At 46.7% G+C, this 23,667-nt stretch overlaps 1 protein-coding gene and 1 pseudogene across 1 annotated transcript in view; one reads left to right on the top strand and one right to left on the bottom strand.

Annotated features, from left to right (window-relative positions):
• LOC137295261 (galactosylgalactosylxylosylprotein 3-beta-glucuronosyltransferase 1-like) overlaps nucleotides 1-23,667 on the top strand; it is a 128,877-nt pseudogene that overhangs the window by 103,926 nt on the left and 1,284 nt on the right.
• LOC137294635 (uncharacterized) overlaps nucleotides 15,102-23,667 on the bottom strand; it is a 41,822-nt gene continuing 33,256 nt past the window's right edge. The window contains exons 3-11 of the mRNA XM_067825696.1: nucleotides 20,882-21,158; nucleotides 20,053-20,527; nucleotides 19,392-19,538; nucleotides 19,062-19,195; nucleotides 18,028-18,502; nucleotides 17,402-17,547; nucleotides 17,072-17,205; nucleotides 16,028-16,503; nucleotides 15,102-15,540 (exon numbers count right to left, since the gene is read on the bottom strand). Of these exons, the coding sequence (XP_067681797.1) occupies nucleotides 18,456-18,502; nucleotides 19,062-19,195; nucleotides 19,392-19,538; nucleotides 20,053-20,090 (366 nt within the window). The 5' untranslated portion in view covers nucleotides 20,091-20,527; nucleotides 20,882-21,158 and the 3' untranslated portion in view covers nucleotides 15,102-15,540; nucleotides 16,028-16,503; nucleotides 17,072-17,205; nucleotides 17,402-17,547; nucleotides 18,028-18,455. The remainder of the gene's footprint in view (nucleotides 15,541-16,027; nucleotides 16,504-17,071; nucleotides 17,206-17,401; nucleotides 17,548-18,027; nucleotides 18,503-19,061; nucleotides 19,196-19,391; nucleotides 19,539-20,052; nucleotides 20,528-20,881; nucleotides 21,159-23,667) is intronic.

The raw sequence follows: 23,667 nt of genomic DNA, 5'->3' as shown, positions 1-23,667 counted from the left end.
ACGAATGCATGGCACACCGTCCCACGCATACATGAGTAGACCAAAACATCAACCAATGCATGGTGCACCGCCAAAGGCATCCATGAGTACACCTCGAAATCCACCAAAGTATGGCGCACCGCCACCGGCATACGTGATTACACCAAAACATCCACCAACGCATGGGGCACCACCACCGGCATAGATGAGTGCACCACAACATCCACCAATGCATGGGGCACCAGGACTGGCATACATGAGACAGCACCATCATATCCACCAATGCATGGTGTACCGCAACCGACATACATGAGTACACCACAACATCCACCAATGTATGACGCACCACCACTGGCATACATGAGGACATCAGAACATCCACCAATGCATGGTGCACTGCCATCGACATACATGAGTACACCACAACATCCACCAATGCATGGGGCACCACCACCCTTATACATGAGACACCACCATCACATCAACCAATGCATAGCGCACCGCCAACGGCATACATGAGTACACCACAACATCCACTAATGCATTGTCCACCGCCACCGGCATACATGAGACACCACCATCACGTCCACTAGTTCATGGGACACCACCACCCTCATACATAAGACAGCACCATCATATCCAACAATGCATGGTGTACCGCAACCGACACACATGAGTACACCACAACATCCACCAATGCATCGTGCACCGCCAGCAGCATACATGAGTACACCACAACATGCACCAATGCATGGGACACCACCACCCTTATACATGAGACACCACCACAACATCCACCAATGCATCGTGCACCGCCACCTGCATACATGAATACACCACAACATCCACCAATGCATGGGGCACCACCGGCATACATAAGCCACAACCATCACATCCACCAATGCATGGGGCACCACCACCAATATACATGACACACCATCATCACATACACGAATGCATGGCACACCGTCCCACGCATACATGAGTAGACCAAAACATCCACCAATGCATGGTGCACCGCCAAAGGCATCCATGAGTACACCTCGAAATCCACCAAAGTATGGCGCACCGCCACCGGCATACGTGATTACACCAAAACATCCACCAACGCATGGGGCACCACCACCGGCATAGATGAGTGCACCACAACATCCACCAATGCATGGGGCACCAGGACTGGCATACATGAGACAGCACCATCATATCCACCAATGCATGGTGTACCGCAACCGACATACATGAGTACACCACAACATCCACCAATGTATGACGCACCACCACTGGCATACATGAGGACATCAGAACATCCACCAATGCATGGTGCACTGCCATCGACATACATGAGTACACCACAACATCCACCAATGCATGGGGCACCACCACCCTTATACATGAGACACCACCATCACATCAACCAATGCATGGCGTACTGCCACCGACATACATGAGTACACCACAACATCCACCAATGGATCGTGCACCGCCACCTGCATACATGAATACACCACAACATCCACCAATGCATGGGGCACCACCGGCATACATAAGCCACAACCATCACATCCACCAATGCATGGGGCACCACCACCAATATACATGACACACCATCATCACATACACGAATGCATGGCACACCGTCCCACGCATACATGAGTAGACCAAAACATCCACCAATGCATGGTGCACCGCCAAAGGCATACATGAGTACACCTCGAGATCCACCAAAGTATGGCGCACCGCCATCGGCATACGTGATTACACCAAAACATCCACCAACGCATGGGGCACCACCACCAGCATAGATGAGTACACCACAACATCCACCAATGCATGGGGCACCAGCACCCCCATACAAGAGACAGCACCATCATATCCACCAATGCATGGCGCACCGCCACCGGCATACATGACACACCACCATCACATACACCAATGCATGGCGCACCGCCACCGTCACACTTGAGTACACCACAAAATCTACCAATGCATGGTGCAACTCCACCGTCATACATGAGTACAACACAACATCCACCAATGCATAGTGGAACGCCACCGGCATACATGAGTAGAGTACAACATCCACCAATGCATGGTGCACCAGCACCCTCATACATGAGACACTACCACAACACCCACTAATGCTTTTTGCACTGCCACCTTCATACATGAGTACACCACAACATGCACCAATGCATGGGACACCACCACCAACATACATGAGACACCACAATCACATCAACCAATGCATGGCGAACTGCCACCGACATACATGAGTACACCACAACATCCACCAATGGATCGTGCACTGCCACCGGCATACATGAACACACCACAACATCCACCAATGCATGGTGCACCACCACCGGCATACAAAAGCCAACACAATCACATCCACCAATGCATAGCGCACCGCCAACGGCATACATGAGTACACCACAACATCCATCAATGGATCGTGCACCGCCACCAGCATACATGAATACACCACAACATCCACCAATGCATGGCGCACCACCACTGCCATACATGAGGACACCAGAACATCCACCAATGCATGGGGCAAAGCCACCGGCATACATGAGTACACCACAACATCCACCAATGCATGGTGCACTACCACCGGCATACATGAGTACACCACAACATGCACCAATGCATGGGACACCAGCACCCTGATACATGAGACACCGCCATCACATCCACCAATGCATGGGACACCGCGACCGACATGCATGAGTACACCACAACATCCACCAATGGATCGTGCACCGCCACCGGCACACATGAATACACCACAACATCCACCAATCCATGGGGCACCACCACCGGCATACATAAGCCACCACCATCACATCCACCAATGCATAGCGCAAAGCCAACGGCATACATGAGTACACCACAACATCCACCAATGCATCGTGCACCGCCAGCAGCATACATGAGCACACCACAACATCCACCAATGTATGATGCACCAACACTGGCATACATGAGGACACCAGAACATCCACCAATGCATGGGGCAAAGGCACCGGCATACATGAGTACACCACAACATCCACTAATGCATTGTCCACCGCCACCGGCATACATGAGACACCACCATCACGTCCACTAGTTCATGGGGCACCACCACCCTCATACATAAGACAGCACCATCATATCCACCAATGCATGGTGTACCGCAACCGACACACATGAGTACACCACAACATCCACCAATGCATCGTGCACTACCACCGGCATACATGAGCACACCACAACATGCACAAATGCATGGGGCACCAGCACCCTGATACATGAGACACCACCTTCACATCCACCAATGCATAGCACACCGCCAACGGCATACATGGGTACACGAAAACATCCACCAATGCATCGTGCACCGCCAGCAGCATACATGAGCACACCACAACATCCACCAATGCATCGTCCAGCTCCACCAGCATACATGAGACACCACCATCACATCCACTCATTCATGGGGCACCACCACCCTCATACATGAGACAGCACTATCATATCCACCAATGCATGGCGCACCGCCACCGGCATACATGAATACACCACAACATCCACCAATGTATGACGCACCACCACTGGCATACATGAGGACACCAGAACATCCACCAATGCATAGGGCAAAGCCACCGGCATACATAAGTACACCAGAACTTCCACTAATACATCGTCCACCGTCACCGGCATACATGAGACAGCACCATCACATCCACCAAAGCATGGTGTACCGCAACCGACATACATGAGTACACCACAACATCCACCAATGTATGACGCACCACCACTGGCATACATGAGGACGCCACAACATCCACCAATGCATGGGGCAAAGCCACCGACACACATGAGTACACCACAACATCCACCAATGCATGGTGCACTACCACCGGCATACATGAGTACACCACAACATGCACCAATGCATGGGACACCAGCACCCTGATACATGAGACACCACCATCACATCCACCAACGCATGGGGCACCACCACCGGCATAGATGAGTGCACCACAACATCCACCAATGCATGGGGCACCAGGACTGGCATACGTGAGACAGCACCATCATATCCACCAATGCATGGTGTACCGCAACCGACATACATGAGTACACCACAACATCCACCAATGTATGACGCACCACCACTGGCATACATGAGGACATCAGAACATCCACCAATGCATGGTGCACTGCCATCGACATACATGAGTACACCACAACATCCACCAATGCATGGGGCACCACCACCCTTATACATGAGACACCACCATCACATCAACCAATGCATGGCGTACTGCCACCGACATACATGAGTACACCACAACATCCACCAATGGATCGTGCACCGCCACCTGCATACATGAATACACCACAACATCCACCAATGCATGGGGCACCACCGGCATACATAAGCCACAACCATCACATCCACCAATGCATGGGGCACCACCACCAATACACATGACACACCATCATCACATACGCGAATGCATGGCACACCGTCCCACGCATACATGAGTAGACCAAAACATCCACCAATGCATGGTGCACCGCCAAAGGCATCCATGAGTACACCTCGAGATCCACCAAAGTATGGCGCACCGCCACCGGCATACGTGATTACACCAAAACATCCACCAACGCATGGGGCACCACCACCAGCATAGATGAGTACACCACAACATCCACCAATGCATGGGGCACCAGCACCCCCATACAAGAGACACCACCATCATATCCACCAATGCATGGCGCACCGCCACCGGCATACATGACACACCACCATCACATACACCAATGCATGGCGCACCGCCACCGTCATACTTGAGTACACCACAAAATCTACCAATACATGGTGCAACTCCACCGTCATACATGAGTACAACACAACATCCACCAATGCATAGTGGAACGCCACCGGCATACATGAGTAGAGTACAACATCCACCAATGCATGGTGCACCAGCACCCTCATACATGAGACACTACCACAACACCCACTAATGCATTGTCCACCGCCACCGGCATACATGAGACACCACCATCACGTCCACTAGTTCATGGGGCACCACCACCCTCATAAATAAGACAGCACCATCATATCCACCAATGCATGGTGTACCGCAACCGACACACATGAGTACACCACAACATCCACCAATGCATCGTGCACTACCACCGGCATACATGAGCACACCACAACATGCACAAATGCATGGAGCACCAGCACCCTGATACATGAGACACCACCATCACATCCACCAATGCATAGCGCACCGCCAACGGCATACATGGGTATACGAAAACATCCACCAATGCATCGTGCACCGCCAGCAGCATACATGAGCACACCACAACATCCACCAATGCATCGTCCAGCTCCACCAGCATACATGAGACACCACCATCACATCCACTCATTCATGGGGCACCACCACCCTCATACATGAGACAGCACTATCATATCCACCAATGCATGGCGCACCGCCACCGGCATACATGAATACACCACAACATCCACCAATGTATGACGCACCACCACTGGCATACATGAGGACACCAGAACATCCACCAATGCATGGGGCAAAGCCACCGGCATACATAAGTACACCAGAACTTCCACTAATGCATCGTCCACCGCCACCGGCATACATGAGACAGCACCATCACATCCACCAAAGCATGGTGTACCGCAACCGACATACATGAGTACACCAGAACATCCACCAATGTATGACGCACCACCACTGGCATACATGAGGACGCCACAACATCCACCAATGCATGGGGCAAAGCCACCGACACACATGAGTACACCACAACATCCACCAATGCATGGTGCACTACCACCGGCATACATGAGTACACCACAACATGCACCAATGCATGGGACACCAGCACCCTGATACATGAGACACCACCATCACATCCACCAATGCATGGGACACCGCGACCGACATACATGAGTACACCACAACATCCACCAATGGATCGTGCACCGCCACCGGCACACATGAATACACCACAACATCCACCAATCCATGGGGCACCACCACAGGGATACACAAGCCACCACCATCACATCCACCAATGCATAGCGCACCGCCAACGGCATACATGAGTATACCACAACATCCACTAATGCATTGTCCACCGCCACCGGCATACATGAGACACCACCATCACGTCCACTAGTTCATGAGGCACCACCACCCTCATACATAAGACAGCACCATCATATCCACCATACATGGTGTACCGCAACCGACACACATGAGTACACCACAACATCCACCAATGCATCGTGCACCGCCAGCAGCATACATGAGTACACCACAACATGCACCAATGCATGGGACACCACCACCCTTATACATGAGACACCACCACAACATCCACCAATGCATCGTGCACCGCCACCTGCATACATGAACACACCACAACATCCACCAATGCATGGGGCACCACCGGCATACATAAGCCACAACCATCACATCCACCAATGCATGGGGCACCACCACCAATATACATGACACACCATCATCACATACACGAATGCATGGCACACCGTCCCACGCATACATGAGTAGACCAAAACATCCACCAATGCATGGTGCACCGCCAAAGGCATCCATGAGTACACCTCGAAATCCACCAAAGTATGGCGCTTCGCCACCGGCATACGTGATTGCACCAAAACATCCACCAACGCATGGGGCACCACCACCGGCATAGATGAGTGCACCACAACATCCACCAATGCATGGGGCACCAGGACTGGCATACATGAGACAGCACCATCATATCCACCAATGCATGGTGTACCGCAACCGACATACATGAGTACACCACAACATCCACCAATGTATGACGCACCACCACTGGCATACATGAGGACATCAGAACATCCACCAATGCATGGTGCACTGCCATCGACATACATGAGTACACCACAACATCCACCAATGCATGGGGCACCACCACCCTTATACATGAGACACCACCATCACATCAACCAATGCATGGCGTACTGCCACCGACATACATGAGTACACCACAACATCCACCAATGGATCGTGCACCGCCACCTGCATACATGAATACACCACAACATCCACCAATGCATGGGGCACCACCGGCATACATAAGCCACAACCATCACATCCACCAATGCATGGCGCACCACCACCAATATACATGACACACCATCATCACATACACGAATGCATGGCACACCGTCCCATGCATACATGAGTAGACCAAAACATCCACCAATGCATGGTGCACCGCCAAAGGCATACATGAGTACACCTCGAGATCCACCAAAGTATGGCGCACCGCCACCGGCATACGTGATTACACCAAAACATCCACCAACGCATGGGGCACCACCACCAGCATAGATGAGTACACCACAACATCCACCAATGCATGGGGCACCAGCACCCCCATACAAGAGACACCACCATCATATCCACCAATGCATGGCGCACCGCCACCGGCATACATGACACACCACCATCACATACACCAATGCATGGCGCACCGCCACCGTCATACTTGAGTACACCACAAAATCTACCAATGCATGGTGCAACTCCACCGTCATACATGAGTACAACACAACATCCACCAATGCATAGTGGAACGCCACCGGCATACATGAGTAGAGTACAACATCCACCAATGCATGGTGCACCAGCACCCTCATACATGAGACACTACCACAACACCCACTAATGCATTGTCCACCGCCACCGGCATACATGAGACACCACCATCACGTCCACTAGTTCATGGGGCACCACCACCCTCATACATAAGACAGCACCATCATATCCACCAATGCATGGTGTACCGCAACCGACACACATGAGTACAACACAACATCCACCAATGCATCGTGCACTACCACCGGCATACATGAGCACACCACAACATGCACAAATGCATGGAGCACCAGCACCCTGATACATGAGACACCACCATCACATCCACCAATGCATAGCGCACCGCCAACGGCATACATGGGTACACGAAAACATCCACCAATGCATCGTGCACCGCCAGCAGCATACATGAGCACACCACAACATCCACCAATGCATCGTCCAGCTCCACCAGCAAACATGAGACACCACCATCACATCCACTCATTCATGGGGCACCACCACCCTCATACATGAGACAGCACTATCATATCCACCAATGCATGGTGCACCGCCACCGGCATACATGAATACACCACAACATCCACCAATGTATGACGCACCACCACTGGCATACATGAGGACACCAGAACATCCACCAATGCATGGGGCAAAGCCACCGGCATACATAAGTACACCAGAACTTCCACTAATGCATCGTCCACCGCCACCGGCATACATGAGACAGCACTATCATATCCACCAATGCATGGTGCACCGCCACCGGCATACATGAATACACCACAACATCCACCAATGTATGACGCACCACCACTGGCATACATGAGGACGCCACAACATCCACCAATGCATGGGGCAAAGCCACCGACACACATGAGTACACCACAACATCCACCAATGCATGGTGCACTACCACCGGCATACATGAGTACACCACAACATGCACCAATGCATGGGACACCAGCACCCTGATACATGAGACACCACCATCACATCCACCAATGCATGGGACACCGCGACCGACATACATGAGTACACCACAACATCCACCAATGGATCGTGCACCGCCACCGGCACACATGAATACACCACAACATCCACCAATGCATCGTGCACCGCCAGCAGCATACATGAGTACACCACAACATGCACCAATGCATGGGACACCACCACCCTTATACATGAGACACCACCACAACATCCACCAATGCATCGTGCACCGCCACCTGCATACATGAATACACCACAACATCCACCAATGCATGGGGCACCACCGGCATACATAAGCCACAACCATCACATCCACCAATGCATGGGGCACCACCACCAATATACATGACACACCATCATCACATACACGAATGCATGGCACACCGTCCCACGCATACATGAGTAGACCAAAACATCCACCAATGCATGGTGCACCGCCAAAGGCATCCATGAGTACACCTCGAAATCCACCAAAGTATGGCGCTTCGCCACCGGCATACGTGATTACACCAAAACACCCACCAACGCATGGGGCACCACCACCGGCATAGATGAGTGCACCACAACATCCACCAATGCATGGGGCACCAGGACTGGCATACATGAGACAGCACCATCATATCCACCAATGCATGGTGTACCGCAACCGACATACATGAGTACACCACAACATCCACCAATGTATGACGCACCACAACTGGCATACATGAGGACATCAGAACATCCACCAATGCATGGTGCACTGCCATCGACATACATGAGTACACCACAACATCCACCAATGCATGGGGCACCACCACCCTTATACATGAGACACCACCATCACATCAACCAATGCATGGCGTACTGCCACCGACATACATGAGTACACCACAACATCCACCAATGGATCGTGCACCGCCACCTGCATACATGAATACACCACAACATCCACCAATGCATGGGGCACCACCGGCATACATAAGCCACAACCATCACATCCACCAATGCATGGGGCACCACCGGCATACATAAGCCACAACCATCACATCCACCAATGCATGGGGCACCACTACCAATATACATGACACACCATCATCACATACACGAATGCATGGCACACCGTCCCACGCATACATGAGTAGACCAAAACATCCACCAATGCATGGTGCACCGCCAAAGGCATCCATGAGTACACCTCGAAATCCACCAAAGTATGGCGCACCGCCACCGGCATACGTGATTACACCAAAACATCCACCAACGCATGGGGCACCACCACCGGCATAGATGAGTGCACCACAACATCCACCAATGCATGGGGCACCAGGACTGGCATACATGAGACAGCACCATCATATCCACCAATGCATGGTGTACCGCAACCGACATACATGAGTACACCACAACATCCACCAATGTATGACGCACCACCACTGGCATACATGAGGACATCAGAACATCCACCAATGCATGGTGCACTGCCATCGACATACATGAGTACACCACAACATCCACCAATGCATGGGGCACCACCACCCTTATACATGAGACACCACCATCACATCAACCAATGTATGGCGTACTGCCACCGACATACATGAGTACACCACAACATCCACCAATGGATCGTGCACCGCCACCTGCATACATGAATACACCACAACATCCACCAATGCATGGGGCACCACCGGCATACATAAGCCACAACCATCACATCCACCAATGCATGGGGCACCACCACCAATATACATGACACACCATCATCACATACACGAATGCATGGCACACCGTCCCACGCATACATGAGTAGACCAAAACATCCACCAATGCATGGTGCACCGCCAAAGGCATACATGAGTACACCTCGAGATCCACCAAAGTATGGCGCACCGCCACCGGCATACGTGATTACACCAAAACATCCACCAACGCATGGGGCACCACCACCAGCATAGATGAGTACACCACAACATCCACCAATGCATGGGGCACCAGCACCCCCATACAAGAGACACCACCATCATATCCACCAATGCATGGCGCACCGCCACCGGCATACATGACACACCACCATCACATACACCAATGCATGGCGCACCGCCACCGTCATACTTGAGTACACCACAAAATCTACCAATGCATGGTGCAACTCCACCGTCATACATGAGTACAACACAACATCCACCAATGCATAGTGGAACGCCACCGGCATACATGAGTAGAGTACAACATCCACCAATGCATGGTGCACCAGCACCCTCATACATGAGACACTACCACAACACCCACTAATGCTTGTTGCACTGCCACCTTCATACATGAGTACACCACAACATCCACCAATGCATGGGACACCACCACAGGTATACATGAGTACATAACAACATCCACCAATGTATGGTACACCGCCACCGGCATATATGAGTACACCACAACATTGACCAATGCATGGGGCACCACCACCCTCATACATGACACATCACCATCACATCCACCAATGCATGGCGTACCGCCACCGGCATACATGAGTTCACCACAACATCCACCAATGCATGGTCCACCACCACAGACATACATGAGACACCACCATCACAACCACCAATGGATAGCACACCGGCACCTGCATACCTCAGTGCGCCACAACATCCACCAAAGTGTGGGACACCGCCACCGACATATATCAGCACACCACAACATCCACCAATGCACTGGGCACCACCATCGGTATATATGAGCCACCATCATCGCATCCACAAATGCATGGCGCACCGCCACACGCATACATGAGTACACTACAACATCCACCAATTCACAAGAATGACTGCATAGAAAATAAAAGTCACCGGAACCGTTATGTTGATAGAAAACGTGTTTAAAGTCGGAATGAAATCACATCTGATCTGAACGCCCCGTGGTACAACTTGTCGTGTATTTGAAAGGCATTAAATCTATCGCTTCTCCAGTAACTCTTAATTTGCTTTCCAGAAACCGCTGACACAAATTGCATAGTGTTATTTCCAAAACAGCCCCCGGTTCGGCTCGTGTTAAAGACGTCATTCATCCTGCCTTGCCTATTCCAATCTGTTTTTTTCGTCATCCATTCCATTCCGATAAACCAGTCTAACTTACTGAATGGTATAACAATGGTTCCTCCTTACACGTGTCTGAAATCACATTTAGTATCAATCTTGGGATAATGCAAACACGACTCAGTGAAGAATGGCCACCCCTACCTATCGATGAACGTTTGAATGATTCAGGTGATGTATTATACCATTATATGAAGTGATATATTATACCATTGTATAAGTGCCCATGTCAGATTGAGATTCATAATTTACCTTTACAGACAATCAGTGGTGCCTACAAAGACGAAAGTTGGCACAGGTGGATGACGAAACATTGATTATAATGTAGAATGTACAGAAAGTACCTTATTATTTAGCATCATTTCATTTCTGAGACAAGAAGCTTTATACAAATATTCACCTAAATTACACAACTGTTTTACATTTCTAACACTTACAAGTTGAATGCGTTTATGCATTGTACTAATATGGTTTTATATGTTAGTAATATGGCATCTGTAGTAATATGGTTTTATGTACAGTTTTCTGTAATTAATAAAATAGCGACATACTAGTATAAAATGCAACTCGTCTTCAATGTCGTCTTCACAAAAAAACATAGTTTCTTTCTGTTGTTTCAACATGCTGTTTCTATAGCTGAATTACGAGAGCTACGTCGGAATTTAGATAAATATTTCCCGAAGATGTGCGGGATAGCTTTACATAGGTAATACAGCAGAGTGCAAATATCAATAATGTTTATATAAATTACACATTCTGATCAATTGGATACATAACAATAATCTCTTGAGATGCTTGATCGAAACTTCGTATGTAAGAAGGTAGGTATGCAGGACATATTTCATCTCTATATCATAATTCATTGATACCAATGTTAGATTAAATATTGTTCCCCTGATACGCCCAGCTATTAGCACGACGGTTCTTTATTTCTCACAAAAGACATTCATAATAATTTCGAAGGATAAGATCATTTGTGTAAAGCAACACTTCATCATGTTAAATTGTCTCTGATATATGCGAGGGAGACGACCCAAGTCTGCATAAGCCATAGAATTACATGTATAGTTTTTAACTTCAGTGGAGTAATTCAACAACGAATCTAACTGCTTTTGTGAACCATCAACTGATTCAGAAATTAGGACACGTCGTCTACATACAGTAACAGAAAAATACTTAGGGATTTACATTTATAAGAAATTATCTTAAAAAAGGGGCTTTCAAAATCACTGAGATAAAATGAAAATAGAATTGCAGAAAAACATCGCCTTGCATTAAATCCGAATTATTCTTAAAGGATTCACTCAAATAGCCGCCAACGCTAACAAACGATATAACGTTCAGATACAAAGAATATATAACTGACATTAATTTTCCATTTACATCTAACTTTGACAACATACCACAACTTACACCTGTCTACAGAGTGCAATACACCCTGAAAGTTGACGTAAGCACGATACAATACGCTTATTATTGTTAAGGCTGTTGCTAATTAATGTGAAACTATGTTTACGACACAAATTGGAATGTTGGTATTCCCCGAACGGAAGCGAGGGATATACAGATATTTAGGCGCAAGTGTGCCTATCGATTACCAAACTCAACTTTCAAACATGGGCTGGTTACCCACAATGGCCTCATTTAGAACGCAACGTTATAGAGGAGACGTGGTGTCCTTGCATTGCTCACGACATCACCTCACCATGACAAAGTAATATTTTCCCCTAGGTCATCGTATGAAAAATATGAACCCCGATATTTTCGAACTCGTAGTTAATATGGTTCATGGGCCAATCTGGTAGAAATATGAATATTAATTCTTCTGCTGGAGTAGATCATCCGAGTATCCTTGGTGCTGTAAGTTGGAGACCCACTTGCTTTTAGCATTGTCCTTGTGATACTCCGTGGTGGGTGGGTGGCTCGGATAATTAACCATATTACACTAACCATGGCTTACAGCTCTGATGTCGTAGTCTCCCCAGTACTGAGTTTGTTTGACACTATCTTCAGTTAGTATGATGTCTTTGGCTCATGAAAATGCCTTTAATACTCAGGTTTTCACAGGCCATTTTATGTGGTGGAGGTCTGTGAGCATTTTCATGACATTTGGTTTGCTGGCCGACAGCATCTCAAAGTTAATCTTGGATAGTTTTGCTAATATCAATCTGATCACTGTCATTGTGACTTTTGTGTATGGCTAAAGGGTGTATATTTTTTTGACACTTATTTGCTTTTGAAAATAGTGAAAATGACCGCCATTTTGAATTGTCTTCTCGGCAGTTACATTTACATGAAAATTAACACCGAATGTGTCCATTTACGGCCAATGTTGATACATATAATATTTTTTGACACTTGTATCTTCTAGAATGGTGACTCGGGCACAAAACAGGTGATTTTGTATGGTCATGTCGTGATAATATAATGTTTTACAGCTTACTCTTTGAGACGAGATTTTGATTCCTGTTTACTTCTAGAGTGACAACATGTTACATGGAATAACTTGATATTACCCAGAATTTGCCTATACAGAGCAGAGAACTAACAAACAATTCATTTGGTGTCACATGTTTAACACAGTTTAGAAAAAAACAAACTTCAATGTTATGGTTAATAAAAGCTATACATTCCTAAACTATTTGATGAAATAGCAGTATCCAAAGTATTAGAAAACTATGCTTCACGATCGATAACTGCCCCTAAGCTCTCGTAGTAGCTATTCAAATGGTCTGTCAGATAACTGTTAATCACTTTTGATACATTCAGAAGCTTACAATTTGTTCAGTTTATCTGCTTTGATATAGATCTCTCTCTGATGGCATACTGACTTTATTGCATTTACTCTGTGTTAGTTCAACCAATCCATGGGGAGCAGCATCTCTCGACATCAGAACACCAGAATAGGGATACGCTGACACAAATGGTCCAACCATGGTCAACTGGTTAAGGAATATGATTGGCAAACATGCACTTGGTACTTGGTTGTAATATTCTAGACTGTTGGATGTTGGTGGGAGCTTTTCATTTAATGTCTTGTCTCATCTACAGACACCACTGGATTGTTTAGTACATACATTGAACTAAAGGTCTGTGCAATGTGATCTAGTAATGTTGATAGGCTTTTGTATTGTAAGTTCTGGTTTGTAAACATTAGAATACCCCGTGTATTGATCTATTGTTGTAATGTTGGAGTTGTTTCGTGATGTGTTTCTGTGTTGGCGGTGTTTAGCAGTACATGGCAGTATATGGCTAAAAAACAAGCACTCCTACAAGGCGATAAAGTCGTGCACATCCGATTTCCATGGACAAAAACAATTCTTCTCGAGTTCACAAGTTTCACAAACAAAACAGCAAAACAAACAAGTACAATTGGACCAGCTGTGCGGATTGTATTTTATTAATGTCATCATTCCCAACATGGAACAGTACCAAATCCTCGAACATAAACACCAAAACTGTTGTCGCAGAATGTGTGTCTAAATTGATCTTGATCAAATTTGAGATTTGAACAAGGTCAAAGGTAACTGAAGCCCGACACGTAAAACCAGAGATAAAAAACATTTTTGAGAAAAAAACCTCTGGAACCGTGTTCCCTCAACGCATGCAACGTTACCTGTTCTACTGGAGGGTTTACAGTAGTAGACACGCAGAGTACATTGTCACAAAATATCCGAACAGTAAAACATCCACATGCTGCTCCAGAAGAATCCACTTCTGTCCACGAAATATCTTCTTGGCAGTCGTCCTGCCTCTGGGGGACTTCAGGGTCCATTTCCGCCCCCAGGACGATGGCATCCACGCTCCTGATAATAAGGGTAAACATATTTTACATCATTTGTACTGTGTGCATAAATGCAAAATATATGATTCCACGAGAACATATCTCAAACACGAAAATCAAGTTGTGACTTGGCAGTAGACGTCATTGTACACAAGGAGGCACTTTATGTTTTCTTTAAAAGATCGTTTGGAAGAACACAGTGGCTTCTGCTAATAAAGGTAAACAGTATTCTGTATCATAATTTATACTTAATAAGACTGCATGAGTGTCGTTTTCACACTGCTTTTACCAGCATACCAGCTATATCACGGGGAGAAACAACAAATATCGGCTCCACACATCATTCAGATATGGAAAATCGAAATAGGTTTGTTTGGAGCGTCATGAGCGAACGCTTTAACCACTCGGTTATTCGACGATCCCCTTACATTTAAATACAAAGCAAATATATCGGGACGTGAAAAACAAAATTTCATCTAAGTTTTAAACTAAAATAGTGAATGCTTTACCAGCAGATGGCCAGTACACTGACTTTCAAAGTGACCATCCGGGACTTGCTTTGTCTCGAACTACCTATTGAAGGACGGAATGGTGGGTTAAAACTAAGTTATACTATCTATAGATAGCATCGTACAGGGCATGCACGAAGGGGGCCCTATCTACACTAACCCCTAAATCTACCAGTCAAGTGCAGTCAGCATTGGGTCTACTGGGGGTGCTGAAAAGACTGGGGCCACAGAGTGTGCCAACCCTAAACTAGTTGGGTTGCTGTAACAACCATCCTGACTGTACAGTCAGGTCCTAGCACCGAACCTACTCCATGTACGCTCGGCAGGGGGCTACGCGGAGAGCAGACGCACAATGGAGCCACCATGAGACAAAAGCTCATCCCATCGGACCCTCGGAAAGCCAGTGTACTAAAGTCCAGGTGGAAGGGTTTAGAGTGACACAACACCAAATCCAGAGTGTGCCAGGGTTCCTGCGTCTGAAAGAAATGAGTCATGCATAAGCATCAGTAATCACATTTCTCTCGGATGTAGATTGGATTAACAACAGCAAGTAAGTGTGGTTTTCTGCCGCTTTGGACAATTTTCCAACGACGGGCCTCATACGTCGGTGTGGGGCATAGTATTTAAGTGAGGTCTCGATCAATGGTACTAAACATGACGTGCCAACACTTGAACAACTAGGTTACACTACCACTCCCTTTACATGCAGAAACCAGTAGCAACCTTTCCCATCTATACCTAAATAGCTGTGACTATGCTTGTCGTAAGAGGCGACTAACGGAATCGGGTGGTCAGACTCGCTGACTTCTTGGTTGAAACATGTCATCGGTTCCCATTTGCGCAGATCGATACTCGTGTTGTTGATCACTGGATTGTCTTGTCCAGACTCGATTATTTACAGACCGTCACCTTAATGCTGAATATTGCTGAGTGCGGCGTAAAACTAAACTCACTCACTCTTAAATGGCTGTATACTATGAGAGAATTTGTGTGCACTATATATGAAACAAATATTTTCTTCCAAATAGAGTTGAAAACACCTGCCTGTCTGGTCCTCTGTCACCCTTCCGAAGAATCCATGGTTCACGTCTATCCATAGAATATCTTCTTGGCAGTCGTCCTGCCTCTGGGGGACTTCAGGGTCCATTTCCGCCCCCAGGACGATGACATCCACGTTCCTAATAGTAACGATAACGAATAGGTTAATGTGTCATATCACTGATTCTTACTACATAGATAATAAATATTAAAAGCATATGCTTTTTGGTCAGGAAAACGTTGTAACCTGAAATACAAGTTGTAACTTGCTCATGACGTCATTGTCAACAAGAATATATTGTATGTTGTCTTCAAAAGATAGTTTGGAGAACTTGCCTTCCTGGTAGTCTGGCGGCTTTGTGGTCGTTGTCTGCCGCCAGAAGAGACCTTGATCCACTTCTGTCCACGAAATATCTTCTTGGCAGTCGTCCTGCCTCTGGGGGACTTCAGGGTCCATTTCCGCCCCCAGGAAGATGGCATCCCTGCTCATAACAGTACAGAGAATATAGTTTACATCGCTGGCATTTATTGTGTGCATAAATGCAACTGATATGCCTACACGTAAAATCTCAAGCATGAAATTCAAGTTGTAATTTTGCATTAGACGTCATGATAAACAAGATGCATTGCATGTTATGGTTTATTCAAAAGATTGTTTGAAAGGAATAGTTGCATGCGTAAGCAACGGTTCTACTTAAAAAGGCAAAGAACACTTTACATAATTTATGCTTCTCACACAGATTATGACTGCATGAGTGTACTTTTTACACCGCTTTCAGCAATATACTAGCTATATCACGGTGAGAAACAACAAATATATCGGGTTGTTTGGAGCGTCATGAGCGAACGCTTTAACCATTCGGTTATTCGACGATCCCCTTACATTTAAATGTAAAGCAAATATGTCGGGACGTGAAAAACAATTTAATTTAAGGTTTAAACTGAAATAGTGAATACTTTACCAGCAGGTGACCAGTACACTGACTTTCAAAGTGACCATCCGGGACTTGCTTTGTCTCGAACTACCTATTGAAGGACGGAATGGTGGGTTAACACTAAGTTATACTATCTATAGATAGCATCGTACAGGGCATGCACGAAGGGGGCCCTATCTACACTAACCCCTAATCTACCAGTCAAGTGCAGTCAGCATTGGGTCTACTGGGGGTGCTGAAAAGACTGGGGCCACAGAGTGTGCCAACCCTAAACTAGTTGGGTTGCTGTAACAACCATCCTGACTGTACAGTCAGGCCCTAGCACCGAACCTACTCCATGTACGCTCGGCAGGGGGCTACGCGGAGAGCAGACGCACAATGGAGCCACCATGAGACAAAAGCTCATCCCATCGGACCCTCGGAAAGTCAGTGTACTAAAGTCCAGGTGGAAGGGTTTAGAGTGACACAACACCAAATCCAGAGTGTGCCAGGGTTCCTGCGTCTGAAAGAAATGAGTCATGCATAAGCATCAGTAATCACATTTCTCTCGGAAGTAGATTGGATTAACAACAGCAAGTAAGTGTGGTTTTCTGCCGCTTTGGACAATTTTCCAGCGTTAAGTAGGCGTGGGGCATAGTATTTAAGTGAGGACTCGAACAATGGTACTGAACATGACGTGCCAACACTTGAACAACTAGGCTACACTACCACTCCCTTTACATGCAGAAACCAGTAGCAACCTTTCCCATCTATACCTAAATAGCTGTGACTATGCTTGTCGTAAGAGGCGACTAACGGAATCGGGTGGTCAGACTCGCTGACTTCTTGGTTGAAACATGTCATCGGTTCCCATTTGCGCAGATCGATACTCGTGTTGTTGATCACTGGATTGTCTTGTCCAGACTCGATTATTTACAGACCGTCACCTTAATGCTGAATATTGCTGAGTGCGGCGTAAAACTAAACTCACTCACTCTTAAATGGCTGTATAGTATGAGAGAATTAGTGTGCACTATATATGAAACAAATATTTTCTTCCAAATAGAGTTGAAAACACCTGCCTGTCTGGTCCTCTGTCACCCTTCCGAAAAATCCATGGTTCACGTCTATCCATGGAATATCTTCTTGGCAGTCGTCCTGCCTCTGGGGGACTTCAGGGTCCATTTCCGCCCCCAGGACGATGACATCCACGTTCCTAATAGTAACGATAACGAATAGGTTAATGTGTCATATCACTGATACTTACTACATAGATAATAAATATTAAAAGCATATGCTTTTTGGTCAGGAAAACGTTGTAACCTGAAATACAAGTTGTAACTTGCTCATGACGTCATTGTCAACAAGAATATATTGTATGTTGTCTTCAAAAGATAGTTTGGAGAACTTGCCTTCCTGGTAGTCTGGCGTCTTTGTGGTCGTTGTCCTGCCGCCAGAAGAGACCTTGATCCACTTCTGTCCACGAAATATCTTCTTGGCAGTCGTCCTGCCTCTGGGGGACTTCAGGGTCCATTTCCGCCCCCAGGAAGATGGCATCCCTGCTCATAACAGTACAGAGAATATAGTTTACATCGCTGGCACTTACTGTGTGCATAAATGCAACTTATATGTCTACACGTAAAATCTCAAGCATGAAACTCAAGTTGTAATTTTGCAGTAGACGTCATGATAAACAAGGATGCATTGCATGTTATGGTTTATTCAAAAGATTGTTTGAAAGGAACAGTTGCATGCGTAAGCAACGGTTCTACTTAAAAAGGCAAAGAACACTTTACATAATTTATGCTTCTCACACAGATTATGACTGCATGAGTGTCCTTTTACACCGCGTTCAGCAATATACTAGCTATATCACGGTGAGAAACAACAAATAGATGCTTCACACATCACTCAGATATGGGAAATCGAAATAGGTTGTTTGGAGCGTCATGAGCGAACGCTTTAACCATTCGGTTATTCGACGATCCCCTTACATTCAAATGCAAAGCAAATATGTCGGGACGTGAAAAACAATTTAATTTAAGGTTTAAACTGAAATAGTGAATACTTTACCAGCAGGTGACCAGTACACTGACTTTCAAAGTGACCATCCGGGACTTGCTTTGTCTCGAACTACCTATTGAAGGACGGAATGGTGGGTTAACACTAAGTTATACTATCTATAGATAGCATCGTACAGGGCATGCACGAAGGGGGCCCTATCTACACTAACCCCTAATCTACCAGTCAAGTGCAGTCAGCATTGGGTCTACTGGGGGTGCTGAAAAGACTGGGGCCACAGAGTGTGCCAACCCTAAACTAGTTGGGTTGCTGTAACAACCATCCTGACTGTACAGTCAGGCCCTAGCACCGAACCTACTCCATGTACGCTCGGCAGGGGGCTACGCGGAGAGCAGACGCACAATGGAGCCACCATGAGACAAACGCTCATCCCATCGGACCCTCGGAAAGTCAGTGTACTAAAGTCCAGGTGGAAGGGTTTAGAGTGACACAACACCAAATCCAGAGTGTGCCAGGGTTCCTGCGTCTGAAAGAAATGAGTCATGCATAAGCATCAGTAATCACATTTCTCTCGGAAGTAGATTGGATTAACAACAGCAAGTAAGTGTGGTTTTCTGCCGCTTTGGACAATTTTCCAGCGTTAAGTAGGCGTGGGGCATAGTATTTAAGTGAGGACTCGAACAATGGTACTGAACATGACGTGCCAACACTTGAACAACTAGGCTACACTACCACTCCCTTTACATGCAGAAACCAGTAGCAACCTTTCCCATCTATACCTAAATGGCTGTGTACTATGAGAGAATGAGTGTGCACTGTATATAAAACAAATATCCATGAAGATGCATATTTTCTTCCAAATAGATATGGAAACACCTACCTGTCTGGTCCTCTGTCGCCCTTCCGAAGAATCCTTGAAGTCGTCCTACCTCTACAGGATTTCAAGACTTTCTGTCCCCACGACGAATATTTCACATCACTATAGGTGGGTGCTCAAGCTCCAAGCGGGCTTCAGTCGCTCGCTTCGGATCACGCGCTTACGCAACCTAATCCCAGTTGCCGAACCCGAAACAAAGGATTAGAGCTATTGAAAGCACCTCAATCACAAGTGTTTGAACAGAGGCATCTTTAATTACTTAGCGTGAGCCAAGTAAGACCTGGGAAAACAAAATTTTCTTTCATTAATTACAGATTTATTTATGTAAGACAATATAACTAAAACATAATCAACGGCTAATACAATACAGGTATAACCCACTGTAAATTTAAAATTACAAGTTAAAACCAAAGTGACATAGGTGTATGGAACATTCAATGTAAATGAATTAAAACAAACTGTCGTCCGTGGGTGGGAATGTTGTAAATTGTGATGTGCTTATCACTGCTCATCGCTCTCGTGACTCACTCGTGTTATTCTGCGATTACAGTCCGTTTGCCGTGAAAACGTACCGATGAATGTCTCTTTAAACAAAAACGCAAATCGAATAAAATGAAATTACGATGACAAATTTCTTATAATTTTATACCTTGTCAATTGAATATTTAATTCTCAGAATTTTATTCAACTTAAGATGAAAGTTGTTAAACAAACGATCATAATTTCAAATCACTTTCTTTGTATTACAGGGGGTTTGGGGTGCACATTAAATAAAACGTCGAGAAGTTGGGTTGGTCTAAGTTAACGCTCATCACGTACCGCACGTGCACTTGTTTCACTGTTCTAACTGCTGCGCTTACCCCCTTGCAATATAAAACCAGTAATAACGATTTGAATCTATAATCGTCTGTTAAACAACTTTTATCCTAAGTTGAATAAAATTCTAAGACTTAAATTTTCAGTTACAAGATAAACTGACGTGGATTCGAAATATTAATTTCACTATGTCTGGTTTACGTTTTGTTTAAAGTAAACAAGTCATGTCAACATCGTACATCACAATACATGTAAATGAGACACCATCATCACATTCACCAATGCATAGCGCACCACCACCGGCATTACATGGGACACCAAAACATCTACCAATGCATGGCGCACCACATTCGGTATACATGAGTACACCACAACATCCACCAATGCAATGCACTGGCACCGGCATACATGAGTACACCACAACTTCCACCAGTGCATGGGGCACCGACAACCGCACACATGAGTACACCACAACATCCACCAATGCATGGTGCACTACCATCGGCCTACTGAGACACCACCATCACATCCACCACTGCATGGCGCACCGTCACTGGCATACATGAGTACACCACAACATTCACCAATGCATGGGGCACCACCACAGGCATACATAAGACCTAACCATCACATCCGCCAATGGATGGCACAACGACACCGACAGGGGGTACCACCACCGGCATACATGAGTACACCACAACATCCACCAATGCATTGCACACCGCCACCGACATACATGAGCAAACCACAGCATCCAAAAATGTATTGTGCACAGCCACCGGCATACATGACGACACCACAACATCCACCAATGCATGGGGCACCACCATCCTGATACAAGAAACATAACCATCACATCCACCAATGCATGGCACACCGCCACTGACATATTTGAGTACACCACAACATCAACCAATGCATGGGGCACTACTACCGGCATACATGAGTACACAACAACATCCACCAATGCATGGTGAACCACCACAGGCATACATGAGTACACCACAACATCCACCAATGCATGGGGCACCGCCAGAGGCATACGTGAGTACACCACAACATCCACCAATGCATGGGGCACTGCCACCGGCATACATCAGAACACCACAACATCCACCAATGCATGGGGCACCACCACCCTCATATATGAGACACTACCATCACATCCACCAATGCATGGTGTACCACCACCGGCATACATGAGCACACCACAACATCCACCAATGCATGGCGCACCAATTTCGGTATCCATGACCCAGCACCATCTCATCCATCAAGGCATGGTGCACCGCCAACGGCATACATGAGTACACCACAACGTCCACCATTGTATGGGAAACCGACAACCGCACACATGAGTACACTACAACATCTACCAATGGATGGCACACCACTATCGGTATACATGAGCCACCACCATCCTATCCACCAATGCATTCAACACCGCCACCAGCAAACATTAGTACACAACAACATCCACCAATGCATCGTGCATCACCGCAGGCACACATGAGCACACAACAACATCCACCAATGCATGGGGCACCCCCAACCTCATACATGAGACATCACCATCACCTCCACCAATGCATGGCGCACCGCCACCGACATACAAGAGTACACCACAACATCCACCAATGCATGGCGCACCGCCACTGACATACATGAGTACACCACAACTTGTACCAATACATCGTGTACGGCCACCGGCACACATGAGTACACCACAACATCCACCAATGCATAGGGCAGCACCACAGTCATACATAAGTCAGCACCATCACATCCACCAATGCATGCCGCGCTGCCACCGGAATGCATGAGCACACCACAACATCCACCAATGCATGGCGCACCGCCAGCAGCATACATGAGGACACCAGAACATCCACCAATGCATGGGGCACCGCTACCAGCATACATGAGTAGACCACAACATCCATTAATGCATCGTCCACCGCCACCAGCATACA

The sequence above is a fragment of the Haliotis asinina genome, chromosome 8, assembly GCF_037392515.1.
Source record: "Haliotis asinina isolate JCU_RB_2024 chromosome 8, JCU_Hal_asi_v2, whole genome shotgun sequence".
Taxonomy (NCBI): Eukaryota; Metazoa; Mollusca; class Gastropoda; order Lepetellida; family Haliotidae; genus Haliotis; species Haliotis asinina.
Note: the sequence above shows the minus strand (reverse complement) of the source record. Positions and strands in the feature narration are given on the sequence as shown.